This window comes from Colletotrichum scovillei (genome assembly GCF_011075155.1).
Source record: "Colletotrichum scovillei strain TJNH1 chromosome Unknown Contig00006, whole genome shotgun sequence".
NCBI lineage: Eukaryota > Fungi > Ascomycota > Sordariomycetes > Glomerellales > Glomerellaceae > Colletotrichum > Colletotrichum scovillei.
The window spans coordinates 1452619-1468387 of NW_023336264.1; the positions used below are offsets into that span (position 1 = coordinate 1452619).

Sequence of the window (15769 nt, forward strand, 5' to 3'; positions counted from 1 at the left end):
GATAAAGCTTGTTTTATCTTCGTCTCTGACCGAAGCGTGCAGTACGTCTGCGAGGATAGCTCGAGACACCAATGAAGAATCGACCCTGCCAAGTTGCCAAGGCTTCGATGACAAGAGAATGCAGAGTACCTATCAACCAACCTCACCAACCCATCACCTTCTTTGCGGATTGGTGGTGCTATGCAGATATGACGGCATATGGTGCACAGCAGCAGGCGATCGGTGCTGTGCCGCAGATGAGGAGCAGAGGAGGAACTTGAGAGGAGGAAAGGTCCCCTAAAGTCTGGACCGATCGAGCTCCAAAAAGTTCAACGTGCGTCGGGCGACGATCTGCAATGAGTGTTACTCAAATGACGTCGCGACCGCCTTCTCGTCGCCTTGCGAGTTCGATCGTCTCTCGCTCTCCTTCTCTCTACGGATACTCCAAAGTCCCAAGAGGCCTGTGAGATTGTAGATGCCATCATTGCCAAGAAATACATTATAGATGCCTAGAGGGTGTGAACATGTTCGTAAATTGTTTCCTGGACGAGGAAGAGCATTGGCGCTGACTACGGATACAACTGTTATGAGAGCGGAGTCGAGTCGAGCACATGGAGAAATAAGCTTCCAGGGGACATGGCACTTTGGCACGACCGTACCTTGGTCCACTCCACTGGGATTATGCCCCTGTACTAAAGGTGCGATAAGCTCCGAGGGAAGCATTGGTCCCTCCTGTCACGAGCCTCTCGGGAATCACAGCCCTCCGGTTGCCTCCATGGAGCTCCAGTTCTCCAGAGCAGAAGGGGGAGGGAGGACCGCACATGGCCGCTCCGTAAGGCTGATTGAAAGCTACGCCAGGTCCCCTACTGTTGATGCTGCCAACTGGGGTTCTTGGTCTTGGTCTTGGTCAGTCTCCAGGTTCAGAAGGGGTCATCCCTCCAACAGCGCTTACAAGTATACACCATGGATGCCCCCTGACAGCTCTGAGAGCTGCGCCCAATTCTGTGGTGACCTCGATGCCGAAAGAGGAACTATCAAAGTCGCGACTTCTTCGACTTTTCCTCTCTCCTATGGAGTATCTCGTACCTACAGGCTACAGGATTTTACCACCACGGACTAGGACGGCGCCAAGGAAGAGCCCCTAGCGGGCTGTCATGGTGAGATTATACCACGCTACGAATACCGTTGTACCTTTTGCGCGCAAATTGGCGAATGGTATCACCTATCTACAGCTGAACCTTTGCCAAGACCAGACTAAGAAAATCCTCAATCACACCTTGTCACCTCGGTCTCCTCGCTCTTCCTCACCAGCCAGCCAGACCGTGCCAGAGTGGCAGAGACGTGATCGTCGCCGTCTGCTGGGCAAGTTAAGCTTGTTTTTTCCTGTTCAACAACCCCCCTTTCCCAGTCCCAGGGGGGGGTTGACCGATATGCGCCTTGCGCAGCTGCGTTGCCTCTCTCTAGAACAGGTCAAATAATTGCAGGTCAGAAATGACGAGAGGGGGGCCGCCGCCCAACCAACAAATCCAACCCCCTGCCTCACCCCCAGACTATCTGTATCTGTACGGTGTGTGACGGTGTAACTAGCAGGGCTCAGATCAAAGGCCAATGTTCGGTGGCCTGGGTGCGTCGTGGTGGTGGGACTAAACCGCCGGCCGCCGGTCGACGCAAGTAAGACGGATGGGCGCCGCTTGCGGTGTCTCTGATACTTAAAGACTTGGCAGCCCGCTGCTCTCTCTCTCTCTCTCACTGTCTTCAGCCTTAGATCCATTCTGACTTTGCTTCATCGAACAATCAATCTATCATATCTTCCCCTCAATTCGAGTATCTTGTGTAACAGAGTCTCTCACAACCAATCAAATACCCTCCAACGAAGTACGAGAACCAATTGATCTAAGCGCCGCCAGCATCTCCCAACAGCAACACCAACAGACCAAAACACCTACCAACAGCCCAACCCAAGCACACAGACACATGGACTTCATCCTCGAGTCCCGCGTCCCCAAAGGCGGTGGCTCAAGCGGCAGCCGCGGCTCCAGCGGTGGCAGCAAATCCTCAAAATCATCCGGATCAAAGAGCGGCAAGAACAAGTACAAAGGCGGCGGCCGCGTCGGTGCCGCCGGCGGAGGCGGGGGAGGTGGAGGAGGAGGCGGCTTCAGTGCGCTTCCCCTCTGGGTCCGGATCCTCATCATCGTCCTGGTTGTGTGGTTTGTTCTGTTCCTAGTCTCGCTCGCGTTTTACACGGTCAAAGGTAAGGCTTGTCTCATTGAAGGAGTATTTAAGAACAGTATGACTTACACCGGAGAACAGAACTCAAGCGCAAAAAGGAAGGAAAGAAATTCCGCATCGGCCACGTCCTCGGCCACGCCCTCCTCGTCTCCACGGGCCTCTGGATCCCCTTTACTCTCTACCGAAAATTCATCTCCCGGCGCAGGGAAAAGTCCGGAGGAGGCAGCGGCGGCGGCAACGGCGACGAAACCAAGCGCTCCGCTGGCGGCACGTACGCCAAGATCGAAGAGGGCAGGAGATCCGATGACACCGGCAACCGAGACTCTTGGTACGCCGGAGCCGGAGCCGGAGCCGGCACCCACAACAACCACAACGGCGCGGACAGCAAGTACGAGCCCATGGGCTACGCGCCCCCTTACCGGTCTTCGTCACCTGCTCCGCCCCCGGCCGCCGGTGCTGCTCCGGCTCCCACCGGCGCGGCGGCCGAGTATTACATGCCGCAGCCGCCTTCTCAGACGGCGCCGACTCAGCACCCGCCTCAGTATAGCTAAAGGATGTCCCGGTTCGGACTATATCACGGGCCATGATCGAATGATGATGGCTGGGTTTCTTTGATGATACGCCTTGTTTTAACGTTTTGCTACTTTCTTCCCTTCTCTGGATCGATACCCCTTTTCCTCAATTTAGCGTTTCTTATTACTTTTGTCGCTATGAAAGCACGCATGTACCGATGTGTGTCACAAAATAGGATATAGAACAGAACTTCAAACTTTACTACTACTCATCTGATAATCGGGTACAAAACTCCTACATCATCACTCTGCACCTTGCAGTATTCCTCAACCATACGCTTCAGTCGCTAAGACAGATGTTCCATAGCCCACGCACTGCGATACCTCGAGTTCTTGTGCCCCATCTATAGGTGCGACGCAGTCCGGCTGCTGTAGAGCCTGCCAATGCTCCAACCAACGAAGCTTCCCTATCCATCTCCTCAAGGACATCGGGCTGGTCTCTCGCTTCTCGTCCTTTAGTCAGCCGTAGAATGCGTGTTGATGGCCGACGGATGGCGTAAACACTCTTTCCCATCCATCTGAGAGGCTAGGGGGAGGCACCATGGCCACCACCCTCAAGGCCCAAAGCTGATATCAACTCATGTGGTTTTCTGCTGAATCTCTTCAGCGCTTCGATTCATTCCGCTTTGTTCTCTCTCTCACTTACACCGCGCACCCGAACTGTCGACTCATCAAACATGTAGCCCCTGGCTACTCCTCGACACCAGTCAAAATTTCTAACCCAGCAAAATATCGTCAGTTTTAAACGTCCCAGATGATAGACGAAAAGAATCAAGTGAATGCGAACATACTACCGAGCAGGCCGACAGCCCAGGTCTCATAGACCCTCTTAATAAAGCCCATGCCACCCTTACTTCATACTACCTCTACTTCTTAGCCGCAGCCCCTCCATCACCGCCGCCCCCAGCCCGATTCTTACTCGAAGCCGATGCGGAAGCAGAAGAGCTCGAACCCGTGCAGCTCCATCCTCCCATCTGCTGCTGCTGTTGCGCCATCTGCATCCGCATCTGCTGCTGCATCATCGCCCTCTGAGCCGAGGCCCCGTAATCACCGCCGTCATTCTGAACAGCGAGGCTCGCCTGAGCAGTAGCACCAGAACCAGAACTCGCACCAGCACCGCCGGCAGACCTCGGCTTCTTCTTCTTTGCGAATCCTCCCAGGTCCGTGGTATCGTACCCGCTTCGGCCCATTCTGTTCCTCTCTCCTTGTTCTTCCCTTTGCCGCGTCGAACGTACGTCCTTTGCTACGCGTATTTCTTGTGACTCTTTCGTCGATTTGGCGCGTTGATGAACCTGGTGGACGCGTGAGAGGTCTCCTCGCCTCCTGTGCTTGCGACTTTCCGAAAAAGAGGGATTCCAGATCCCGAATGGTCAAGTCGATTGAAAGCGCTCGTATGCGCCAACTGGAATCGTGTCTTCCAGCTTCCTTCCGACAATGGAAAAGTGAGCTTCTCTTTTTTTGTGAAGGGTTGACCCGGTCTGGAGGAGTCGGTATCCTCTCGTATAGTGATTCAAAGTAGATTGATAAAATGAGTGCGTCAGCGCGGCCGCGGTCGTAAAAGAGCAAGGCCCCGGCACTCAGATATCGTCTCGTTAAGTCTCGTATGTTTGCTACTTTCTCTTACGAATGACATGGTCTGAGTGAAATGGCCTCAAATTTCTGCTCAGAGTAAACAGCGATAGACGGATTCAATAATAACTCTCGTTGTAGTAGACTTGAAGTCAAGAAAGCTGATTTGATGGTCACTGATTGTTGATTTCGACCGTTGATCCCCCACCAAATATCACGAATGGAAGTGTGTGGATATGAAGTTGAGTTTGGTTGCGTGTGTGTATGTCTCTTGTGTAATGACAAAAGTCGCAGAGCCAAGCGACATCTCTGACCTCCATGCGTCTTTCCCTTTTGCTTTATACGAGCTAGATACCAGAACTAGAGCACTAGAGTCGCAAATCCCGTCTTGCTTGTCTTGCTGCTTGCTCCAAAAGAGACCATGGTTGCGAAATTTGTCCCAGACTTTCTTGTATTTTGTTTGCCAGTCACTGACTCAGCCTGTCTCAGGAGGCTTTTCCTTGGTGTCACTAAGAGTTCGTCAGAAAAAAAAGGGATATGGACAGGGGACGTGTTCCTCATTGTTGTTGTTTTTTGCTTTTTCCTCTCCGCCCTCTCGTCCTCTCCCCTTTCCTTATTCCCGCCCTGACGAAATGCAAATGCACTGTTGTTGTCTTCTTGTGCCTGGGAAAGAGAGTGAGACAACGTATCCGTACGAAGCCCCCCTCTCACTGGTATTTGTTGAGCAAGGGAGGTAAGTCTGCATTGGCATGTCTCCCCGGGCCCCTGGCCCCCAGACCCCTCCTCCCCATTGTCTGGACTGACACAAAGTTCCGAAAGACAATGGACCTGAAAGAGACATGCAACACAGACGCTGTCAAACCTGTCAAGCTTGCTTGATCATTCGCAAATCTCGGGGAGACCACGGAGATGAACCCGGCTGGGTGGTCAAATGGGGCACGGCTGGGATTGGATCGGGACCCGCTCCGCAAGCATGACGTTCCCTTGGTAAGTTCCATTCAAGAGGCTCAAGTAAGACGTTCTTCGTTCCCCTGCGATGATCGTGATGATGAGGGATGAAGCTCGCCCCCAATGATTCAGAAGGATTCGCTTGTTAGACATGGGAAGGGCGATAAGCACTTATAAAGAGCCCTCGGGAGTCAGGGCTCGCTAGTCAGGCACAGCGCCACCAGGAAATGTTGTCTCATTCCGTCACGGGAGTGAGTCGTCGAGATCATTCTCCTGTGCTTTGGAAATGCGTTCATCAGCGATGAGATCTGATATAGTCCAGGCGATAAACCGAGGTGGCGGTAACTTCCACTACGGCCTTAATCCGAGGCAACATCGAACCGAAATATCGATGCTTAGTGTCTCAAATTCCGAGACAGATTTCCTGGCGCCATCTTGCCGTGTGTTCCAGTACTGGTTCGGCTGCGATAGATGGTCGAGCATTCTTCTGAACACCCTGAATCTATCAAGTAGCATCGGTCAAAGGTAGCAGCTTAGTATTCGTAGGAAGAGGAAGTGTATTAGGATCGGAATGAGGTCCACCAAAAGAAACCATCTATACGAAGATGTACAAACTTACGCCATTCATCCACACCAGAAGCAGGCTGATAGGTCTTGGGATGTTCTTGAAGGGCATTGCCACAAAGGACCCCAACAGCTTTGTGCTGCTATTTGCCAATCTCCGTTATCAAGGCATGTTGAGCCGTTGACTGGCAGTAGCTCACTGCTTCATCGTCTGTCCATCATCCATGGGCTTGACAGCTTCCTTCGGTCTATCGGTCGGGTCCTCCTTTGCCTCAGCTCGATGTTGGGCGAAAGCGTCTCTGGTGGTCCCTATTAGTGTACTAGCTCCGAAGTCCTATCCAGCGATATCAACGTTGCTTGTACGTACCTGAGAATGTTGCGGCAGCTGGATCGAGGCGTACTCTCTATCGATGGAGATAGGCCAGCCTTGGTTGGTTGAGGATTTCGCTCTGCCGTGGCATCTTGCTGATCAGACAGCCCCGAGTCCTCGCTCTGCATGTTTTGTCTTGTCTGCCTGTGGCTATATGGCGACTTGTGACCACCCTTGCTCTTCTTCTTATCCCGACCGAGGAGTCGTCGAAGCCTAGCCCGAAACCCTCTCTTCTTCTGCTCCTTCTTCGCCGCCCTCTTCTTCGGCTTCTTGCTGCCACGACGCCGTGGACGCTGTTCCGAACCAGAAGAAGGTGCCGAAGAATCCCAATTATCCGTCAAGATATTCGGCGGCAGCTCCAGGTCCTCCACATCGTCAATGTCGTCGACATCGAGGCCCTCTTTGGACGAAAAGGGCCCCCGGGACTCGGTCGATGCCCTCGACCTCCGTGTCACCCGAGACGGCGTCATCCGCGACACGAGCATGGCCTGCTTCTTTTTCATCGATCCCATGCTCCAGTTGGATTGAGAATTCAGCCTTTCCAAGGACGCCAAGAAGGACTGGCTTTTGCCGCTGCCGCGGCTGCCCTCGCGGCTATGTAGTCTCTTGCTCTTATCTTCGCGGTAGGGGGAAAGGAGTGGAGCGATTGGTGGTTCGTTCCAAGAGGCAGGGCTGGGTCCGACCATTGTATTCATCAGCGAACTTTCGGGGGTATTCTAGTAGGTACATGTACTCGTAGTGATGTGATGTTTCGTTGCTTCAAGCCAGGCGGAATGTCGGATGTCGAGAAGGGTGTACGATGGATCTGGAAGCTCAAAGCTCGAAGCAGGTGAGGTCTTTGCGACTAATGTACCCAGGTAAGAGAATTAGAGGTGAGTGAGCTTCTCAATATGATGCTCCTTTGTAGAAAGTCAAATGCACCGAGAACCTGCCCCAATAGCGTCGAGTGCCGAGTTGAGGAAGGCGAGCCTCCAATCGAGGCAGCTTGCACGTCTGTCGCTGCCATCAATTTCCATTGGGAAGCCGCGTTGTACACTCGAAAAGATACCGTGAGCAAGTAAGGTATCATTACTTGGCAGAAAGCGGCACTCTTCACAAGACCATACACAACTGGAAACTGAGCTGCAACGTAAATACCATCGTTGATTCGTACTTATAAATAGACGGGCAAGTGAATTCGCACTGAGGTATCATCAGCCGTACAGACAATCCTCGTATCAGAGCCGTGAAATAATAGCAGTACCCAAATACTCCTCCCCAAGGGCCGTGAGACCGTGATACATACGTTCAGGAAGCCACCAAACTCCTATATCCTTGTCCAACTGAACATCATTAATACGCTTCTCAAATTTTCACATCCTCGTTAAACTCTCAAGGCCAGCGACTGGGGCCAATAATCTCGCCAGGTGCCACTTGCGTCCTGATTGCCGTTCCCTTCCAGTCCATCGTTTGAAATACGTCGACATTACCCCACCATTGTGGTGGCCTGGCGGATGTGAGGTACAGCGTGAAGAAGATGATGAGCGTGGCCACAATGAGGCCACAATCGAGAGCCGCCGAGGTAATGTAGTTGTATTGCAACCACCAGCCGGTGTAGCGACGCTTGATGAAGAAGTTGAAGATGGTGCCGACGAGCGCCCAGCAGAGGTAGATGTAGACACTGGCAGGGGGGAGCCAGCCGGAACCTCCGTAGAGGAGGGGGGTGTTGACGTAGCGCCAGATGCTCTTGGGCCACTTCCGGGCAAGGAACCAAGTAATAACTGGTGTGATGGCGCCAACGAGCCAGAACCACTGAAGAGAGGCGTACAGAGCTTGGCCGGAAAAGATGCGGGCGGGGCCGATCGCACCCCAGATGATTGATGCGGTGAAGAAGACACGACCACCGGGGCAGGTGTAGCTGTTGGGCTGGTCGGGCTGGCAGACGTCGGGGATGGTGCCCAGGGCCCAGTTCATGACAGCAATCTGAACGATGGCTGACCAGAGCGACGCGACAAGCTGGGAGGCGAACATGGTACGAGGGGGGACCTTCATGTAGTGACCGAGCTTGAGATCCTGCGCAAAGTACAGCGCTTGCGACATGCAGATGTAGCCGTAGTTCTTAAACATCATCATCGCGAGGGGTCGGCCCGGCACCATGTAACCGATGATGAACTCGGTCAAAACGTTGAGGCCGAGCTGGATATTGGTGATGGCCTGCACGATGCCGATAGGAATGAGCCAGAAAACGGGAATCAGAATGCACACAACATAGGCCCACGCAGGGAACCCAGTTGGCCACCCGGCAACAACACCAAACGAGATGGCAACCATGACGACGAAGAGTGCTGAAAATGATTGTTAGCCTAGGTCAAAGGAGAATACCATCGACAAAACGTACCCAGATACCACCAGTCCTCAGCGTCACGATACTTCTTCATCAAACGCATGTGCACGTCGTCCTCTTGATGGCGTGCCAGCTTGAACTGACCCCAAATTTCGGTGCCGTGGTACAGAACAACGTGGACGACAACGGCAGCTACGGCGGCGAACGACAGAGCATAGGCCAGAGCGAATTGAGTCGGTAGGTAGAGAGGAGAGTAGTCGTTGTAGGCGGTCTCGTTGAATTGCAAGTTGGCATCGAGGATTCGGGTAACGTTATAGACGGCGCCGGTATTGTCGAAAGATTCTGAGCTCTGTACGGGGAAGTAGTCGGAGTACCAGGTTCCGGAAAAGTGGATGCCAGAAGAGACGATAACGAAGAAGATGATGATACCCGCAATCACATTGGCGATGGCGTGGAAAGGCGGGATCAGCGGCGACGTGAGGTAACCTGAGATGACGGTCCAGTCAAATGAGATGGGCATGAGTCCATAACCTGAAAGGCCACCAAAGACCTTGTTGACGATCTCGTTCTTGGGCGCAATCCAACAGATCCAAGTAAAATACGAAAGTCCTTGGAAAATCCAACCGGGGAACCAGTACCAGATGAAAGCGCCGCTGCTGACGATGAGGAACCAGCGGTAGCGGCCAATTTTCCAGCCGTTGGTCTTGGTCGGGTCTGAGCCGGAGTGATCGTGGAGGGTGTAGAAGAGAGCACAGTTAACCAGGTTCGAGGGCCAGATCATGGCAGAGGGCCACACAAGGAAGCGTCGGGCCAGACCGGCCAGACCGTATCCAGTACAAAGGGTAGTAATGCCAAAGAGCAACTGGAAAGCCCAGCCAAAGTGCTGCTTGTAGAAAAGCTGCTGTGCAAGCAAGACATCGGTCGCGTACAAGACACCACCTCCATAGGCAGCCTAGTAATCATAGTCAGTTCTGCCGTTGATCTTGTTTTCTCTGAGAAGCCTCTTTTGCCGCGACTCGAAATCTTGGCTGCTGCTATCCCCCAATCTGGAGTATTGACAGCGCCCCGCTCCTGATAAAAAATCGTCCGAACTCACATTAGACATGGCTACAATGATAACATGCTCCTTGTAGTTGAAACGGCCGGGTTTAAGGTTGAACTTGACACCAAAGACATTCTGCTCCTTGTCGGGCATGACTAAATCCCAACCCAGGCCAATGGGATAGGCGATAAGTTGGACGACATAGGTGGTGATGGTAACGCTGGGGTTGCGGAGTGAGAAGAGCATGTTGACACCGGAGCCAACCGTGCAGAGAAGCATGCCGATGACCCATGCGCGAATCGTATTTGCTGGCAAATCGACATCGTAATTCCGTACTACAGCGCGAACCTTTTTTGCGGCAGCGCATCATGTTAGCGACTTTGAACGAGTTTCTGATATGGCCTTTTTTCCTCTATCTGTCCGTCCCACCGCGATACAAGGCTCTCAAGGCCTGGGCGGAGTTTCGCGACGTACCTCTGGATAGGGCGAGTTGTCCTCCATAAGAGCCTGTTCAATTTCGAGACCCTTCTCGGCGTTTCCGGTAGCAAGCGCGGTATCGACATCGTTGAGCTCATCAATTGGCATATTCGGATCGAGCTTGTGTGCCTTCTCGAATTGAGCCAGAGCCTTCAGCGGCTCGATGCCCGTGGCCTCGGCATCATCTTCGAGGGCGGGGTAGGGCGTGATCTCCTCGGGCTCGCCACGTTTGCGAAAAATAGACGGCATCGTGACGACTGTGCCTCTCTCCTTCACTCTACTGTCGACGGAGTAGATTGAAAGGTGAGGGTTTAGGTACGCCGATTGCGGATGGGTTGGAGAGCGACCGACGAGATAAGCAAGAGGACGAAAAGAAGGCCCCAAGGCCACAACGGGGGAGACTGGGGACAGCGGGCGCCAAGGGCTTTTTCAATCAAATCAAGCGAAAAGATGGCGGCGGCGGCGGCGGCGAAGGTGGTGCCGGTCGGCAGTCTGCAGGCTAACAAGACACCAAGACAATGTGACAAGGTAGAGTCAGCCCGCCAGACGAGTCAAAGTCCCACTTCCCGAAGATGTTCAGATTGAACACCAGCAAGAGGTAAGATGGCTTTGGGCCTCTGTGAACTCGTGAAGTAGTCCCTAGGGATTCTGCAGAGTCGAGAGTGTGTGCCAGTTGTGTGTTTTTTTGGGTTAAGATTCGCAGAGTCGAGAGAATGGCGCGCCCAGCAATACCCATGAGCCGACTCACTCTCTACCCTCACTATCCCGTATCTATCCCCCCAATATCGTCCCGTGTATGTGTGTGTGGGTTCTGCTTTGGGGCCTTGTCGGCGACTTGCGGCGCTGGAAGGGACGGGGGGCCCAAGGGGACTAGAAAGAAATCGGTCCTCTAGCGTGCTATCACGACACCAAATGCAGCGGCGACGCGACAGCCCGCAGGCTCAGCGGCCGTTTGTCGACCTTCCTAAATTGGGGTAGCGACATCCGAGGGGCTGTGGAGGAGGCGAGGGGAAAAGAAGAATGGTTCGCCGGGGACATGGTGACATTGGAAGGACAATGGGCGACAATTCTGATCCACACCTCTCAAGCTCTAGTACAACTCGGAGCCGGGGGACACCTAAAGCTGACTCTCTGTTGGTCCAGAGTCGACGCCTCGGTGGCTCGATGCCTGCTGGTCTGGCTGGCTGGAAAGACGAAAGGAATCTGGCTGTCCGGCTTCTTCCCATTTCGAGCTGCTCTGCCTCCCACCCTTTGTCCGCGAAACTTGGGGATCAGCAGATCACAAAGTTGCCGATGTGCCCCTGCCACCGATCCGGGAGTTGGTGCATGCTGCTGATCGTCCAGGAGCAAAATTGGGGAGACGAACAATTGGCGAGGCAACTGCAAGCAGCCACGATTCAACTTCGTCTGATATCTGGAGAGTCCGTACTTTGGCACGTTTAGCCTTGCCATCGTTCTCGCAATTCGCGTGGCCAGTTCGAAGATTGTCCAAGTGTCAGGCCGCTTGTCCCAAGGGTCCTGGGCTCTCAGTCTGGATGAAAGCGACAGCTGCCAGCGTGCCAATGCTAGAATGCCACTGTAGCCGTCCATTCGGCCCAGCCGCGGCCATTGCGCGAGACTTGGCGAGTCACTGCAACGGGACTTTGGTCGAATTGAGCCGTATCGGCCAATCACCAGTCGTGGTTTTCGACCAAGAAAAGCTGGGCTTTCTGGGAGAGCCTGGCTTATCTCTGGTTGGTGAATGAACCAATGTGACTGGAGACTGGGAAACCCCCCGTCAGTGCTGACAATCTAATCTTATTTCCGATGGTGTCTTCTCCCGCTGTCGTCGGTCGATGAATGTTCAACGGGACATGATACTCTTTTAAGGTTTATCAAACACGCGTTGTTGGACGATCCACAGAATGTAGTCTTAGCTCGTGAACCCCTGGATTTGAAGCGTCGGTTATCGATGGTCCATGGAAGTATCCGTGGACCTCGGTGGGTTCTCCGCTAGACTTGCATCGTCTCTCGTTTGCCATTCTTTGGACTACCGATCCTCCGGGATATGGTGGTATTGGATCTTCTTGAAGACTCTGGTCGATCAGAAGAGGTGACAAGCTCTCGTAGTCAATATTCAGAGATTTGAAAACACCATGATCGAAGCGGTAGGCGTTGTTGTCCTGGCTCTAACACATTGAAGATAATGACCAGGATCAAGCAGTCGGGCATCGTTGAGAGGATGTACGATTTGTTGAATAATATGATCTTGCACTGCAAACTATCAGCTTCCTTTCGAATCAACTCTTGAAGCGTTAATTCTCGGAGACGTGGCCTAAAGATTATCGGCATTGTGGTGGTTCATAGCCATTGTAGACTACGGAGATTTGTCGTCGAAGAAGACTCCAGTTTGTTAGGGGGTGGCCTCACTCAGACAGAAGATTAAGGTAGACAGCATTGAGCAAGGAGCAAGAAGAAGAGGAAGAACAGAATGATAGCTTGACATGAGGTGGGTAAGGTAAGAAAGATTCCGGGCAAGAACGATCACCTCCGGATTCCACGGCGATTTTTGGGTTCCTGCCGTCTGCCGGCGTACCTGCTGCGAGAGTGCAGTGCCAAGACGGGAACGGGGCCCACCCGAGCTGTCACTGAACTTCTCCTGGAGCAGTGGAAGGAAGAGCGGAAGGAGCCTCCCCGGCTGTTCAGGTCCGGGCCCCAAGTCGCAGCTTCCCAATGTTAAATGCCGTCACCCATCCACTCTGTAGGGCCAGACCGTCTGAGCATCTGCGATCCAATGGTTCCTTCCCTGCCAACCTGACTGCATTTTACAAGTTACCTCACCAAACATGTCAGCCATGTCATAGCACGTAACAGAAACTCCTTCTCCTCAGCTACTCGTTCAGTAAAAAAGTCAATTCTCAGCTGCACTGGCGCGACACGCAAGTCATCGTACCTACGTATGTACTCGATGAAAGAGGAATCCACCGGCAAACTCGGCATTGGACCGTACCTATGGGGCAATGAGCTGCTCCAGTCCAATTCTCCCCCATTCACTGAACCTGCTCCACGTCCCCAGCAAAAGTTGACGAGCTGATGCTGCACCATCGACTGCTGTTGGCCATGGCCTTGGCAGAGAACCCTGGAGGTCCTCGCACTAAGAGGCCAGAGACATCATTCCTGTCTAGCCCATCGCGATTCCCTCCCCTCCTCGGCCCGTGATCTGGGGCTACGAGGCGTGTCTTTCATGCACTTGGAGCTACTATTTCCGACAAAACTTGTCCACAAGGAAACTCCCGTGCTCCGCTCGGTCTACCGTATGTCGTCATTCATCCCTCATCATCGGCTTGACGGCTACCTTAGCTGCCTCCAATGCCCAGCATCCTTCGTGATCTGCTGTTGTATTTAAGCCTCAAGCGGTGATCCCCCAGATTTGGCAATCTTGATCTCAACATCAATCCATCGCATTTTCTCTTCTGGTGCATGCCCGATTTTCATCTACACTCTTGATACCATAACCACAGTTGCTCATTCACACGTCAATATGCCTCTTGCAAGTCACGTAGGTCTCAACAAGCATCCTCCGTCGATGATTGATGCGTCATTGAAGATGTTGCATTGGAATTGACACTTTACGCAGGTCAACCCAGAGGACATTGTCCAACGCCTCCAGGCAACTCACATCACAGCTCCGGGTAATGCCAATGCCTCCAGCCATGGCACTTCATCACACATCCAACCCTATGACAGCCGATACACCAGTCAAACCAACATTCCCAAGTACAAGATCCCTGATGAGGGCGCCCCAGGAGACACCGTCTTTCAGATGATTAGGGATGAGCTGGACCTCGACGGCAAACCCAACCTTAACCTGGCCAGGTGAGCATTCGCGACATTTCCAATTAGGATCCTCTCACTAACAGCATACCAACCTAGTTTCGTGGGAACATGGATGGAACCTAATGCCACCCAGCTCATGCAGGAGAACCTCTCCAAGAACCTCTCAGACGCAGATGAGTACCCTGCCATGATGGAGATGCACCAGCGCTGCATCAGTATCATTTCCCACCTGTGGGGTGTCCAGCCCGGTGAGAAAGCCATCGGCTCCGCAACCACGGGTTCCTCCGAGGCCATCCATCTCGGCGGTCTCGCCATGAAGCGTAGATGGCAACTGAAACGCAAGGAACAGGGCAAGGACACCTCCAAGCCCAACATTCTCATGGGCTCCAACGCGCAGGTCGCCTTGGAGAAGTTTGCCCGTTACTTTGACGTCGAGGCCCGCATCTTGCCCGTCAGCAAGAAGAGCCACTACCGTCTAGACCCGGCTCTTGTGAGAGAAAATGTCGATGAGAACACCATCGGTGTCTTTGTCATTCTCGGAAGCACATACACGGGGCACTACGAGCCCGTTGAGGAGATTTCGCAGATTCTCGACAAGTACCAGGAAGAGACTGGTATCGACATTCCCATTCACGTCGATGCCGCTTCTGGTGGCTTCATCGCCCCTTTCACCCACGCAGGGGTCGGCGGTTCCAAGTGGTAAGTCATATCGACTTGTTCTCTTCTGATCATACACTTACAGCCCGCAGGAACTTTGAGCTCCCTCGCGTCAAGTCAATCAACGTCTCAGGCCACAAGTACGGCCTTGTCTACGCCGGCCTCGGCTGGATTATCTGGCGCGACCAGTCTTTCCTCCCAGAGGACCTCATCTTCGAGCTTCACTACCTCGGAGGTACAGAAAAGTCATTTACTCTCAACTTCTCCCGCCCAGGTGCACAGGTTATCGTGCAATACTACAACCTTATCCACCTAGGCTTCGACGGCTACCGCTCCATTATGGAGAATTGTCTCTCCAACGCCCGTATCCTCGCTCAGAGCCTCGAGGCCACGGGATGGTACACCGTCGTCTCTGACATCCACCGCCGTGCACCTCACAAGGAAGCAAGTGGCGCTGTGAAGAAGATTGTGAACCAGGCCGCCACCGCCGTCGGAGGCGAGAGTGCTGCCCCGGGGGAGACCTCGGCCGACTACGTTGCCGGCCTGCCTGTCGTCTCTTTCCGTCTGACGGATGAGTTCAAGGCCAAGTACGAACACATCAAGCAGGAGACCGTCTCCCTCATGCTTCGCGCCAAGGGTTGGATCATTCCCAACTACCCGCTCCCGCCCAATGAGGAAAAGATTGAGATCCTCCGCGTCGTTGTTCGCGAGACCATGACATTTGATCTGCTTGAGCGGTTGTTGACGGACATTGTCGAGGTCACGGAGACACTTATTGAGAATGACGAGATCGATTTGCAGGTTCTGAAGAAGCATCACAGCCGCAGGCGGGTGCGTGTCAAGGGCGATGAGGAGAAGCACAAGAAGGGGGGCGCTGCCAAGGGAGTCGAAGATGGAGTTAGAAAGATGGAAGATGGTATTCATCGTGCGGTATGCTAAGGCATAGAGGTGTTGGCAAAAAAGTAATCTCGGTACAACGGTAGCAGCGAAAATTTTATGACATTTGAGCATCAACATCTCTCTGGTAATATTTGCCCGATCGGCAAATACATGTGGATAGTACACAAGGGAGTCTCATACCCAAGTGACCATCTGAGTCTACTCTCATTGAGGAGTGCTCATGTCTCAACACCTCCGGAACTCATCGCAGCGTCTGATCTGGAATAAAGATCACAAATAGCCATGCACCAAGCCTATTCTATGCTTTTAGTCTAAGCTTGCGG

The 15769-nt window shown here is 53.2% G+C and overlaps 4 protein-coding genes across 4 annotated transcripts; 2 read left to right on the forward strand and 2 right to left on the reverse strand.

Annotated features, from left to right (window-relative positions):
* Positions 1-1739: 1739 nt before the first annotated feature.
* HER10_EVM0010632 (uncharacterized protein) lies at positions 1740-3089 on the forward strand. The gene is made up of 2 exons (XM_035480085.1): positions 1740-2230; positions 2290-3089. The coding sequence occupies exons 1-2, from the start codon at positions 1954-1956 to the stop codon at positions 2757-2759; spliced, it is 747 nt and encodes a 248-aa protein (XP_035333271.1). The 5' UTR covers positions 1740-1953; the 3' UTR covers positions 2760-3089.
* A 2968-nt stretch (positions 3090-6057) lies between these two features.
* On the reverse strand, positions 6058-6917 carry HER10_EVM0009788 (uncharacterized protein; the record flags this gene model as incomplete). The annotated part of the gene is made up of 2 exons (XM_035479262.1): positions 6058-6160; positions 6229-6917. 2 exons carry the CDS (start codon positions 6915-6917, stop codon positions 6058-6060), a joined length of 792 nt encoding a protein of 263 aa, XP_035333153.1.
* A 685-nt stretch (positions 6918-7602) lies between these two features.
* Positions 7603-11525, reverse strand: HER10_EVM0005008 (OPT family small oligopeptide transporter; the record flags this gene model as incomplete). Its single annotated transcript, XM_035474634.1, has 5 exons — positions 7603-8555; positions 8609-9506; positions 9651-9944; positions 10071-10353; positions 11476-11525. 5 exons carry the CDS (start codon positions 11523-11525, stop codon positions 7603-7605), a joined length of 2478 nt encoding a protein of 825 aa, XP_035332568.1.
* Positions 11526-13051: 1526 nt separating this feature from the next.
* Positions 13052-15761, forward strand: HER10_EVM0012488 (glutamate decarboxylase). Its single transcript, XM_035481882.1, has 4 exons — positions 13052-13611; positions 13690-13928; positions 13986-14588; positions 14639-15761. The coding sequence occupies exons 1-4, from the start codon at positions 13594-13596 to the stop codon at positions 15483-15485; spliced, it is 1707 nt and encodes a 568-aa protein (XP_035333510.1). The 5' UTR covers positions 13052-13593; the 3' UTR covers positions 15486-15761.
* Positions 15762-15769: the final 8 nt, after the last annotated feature.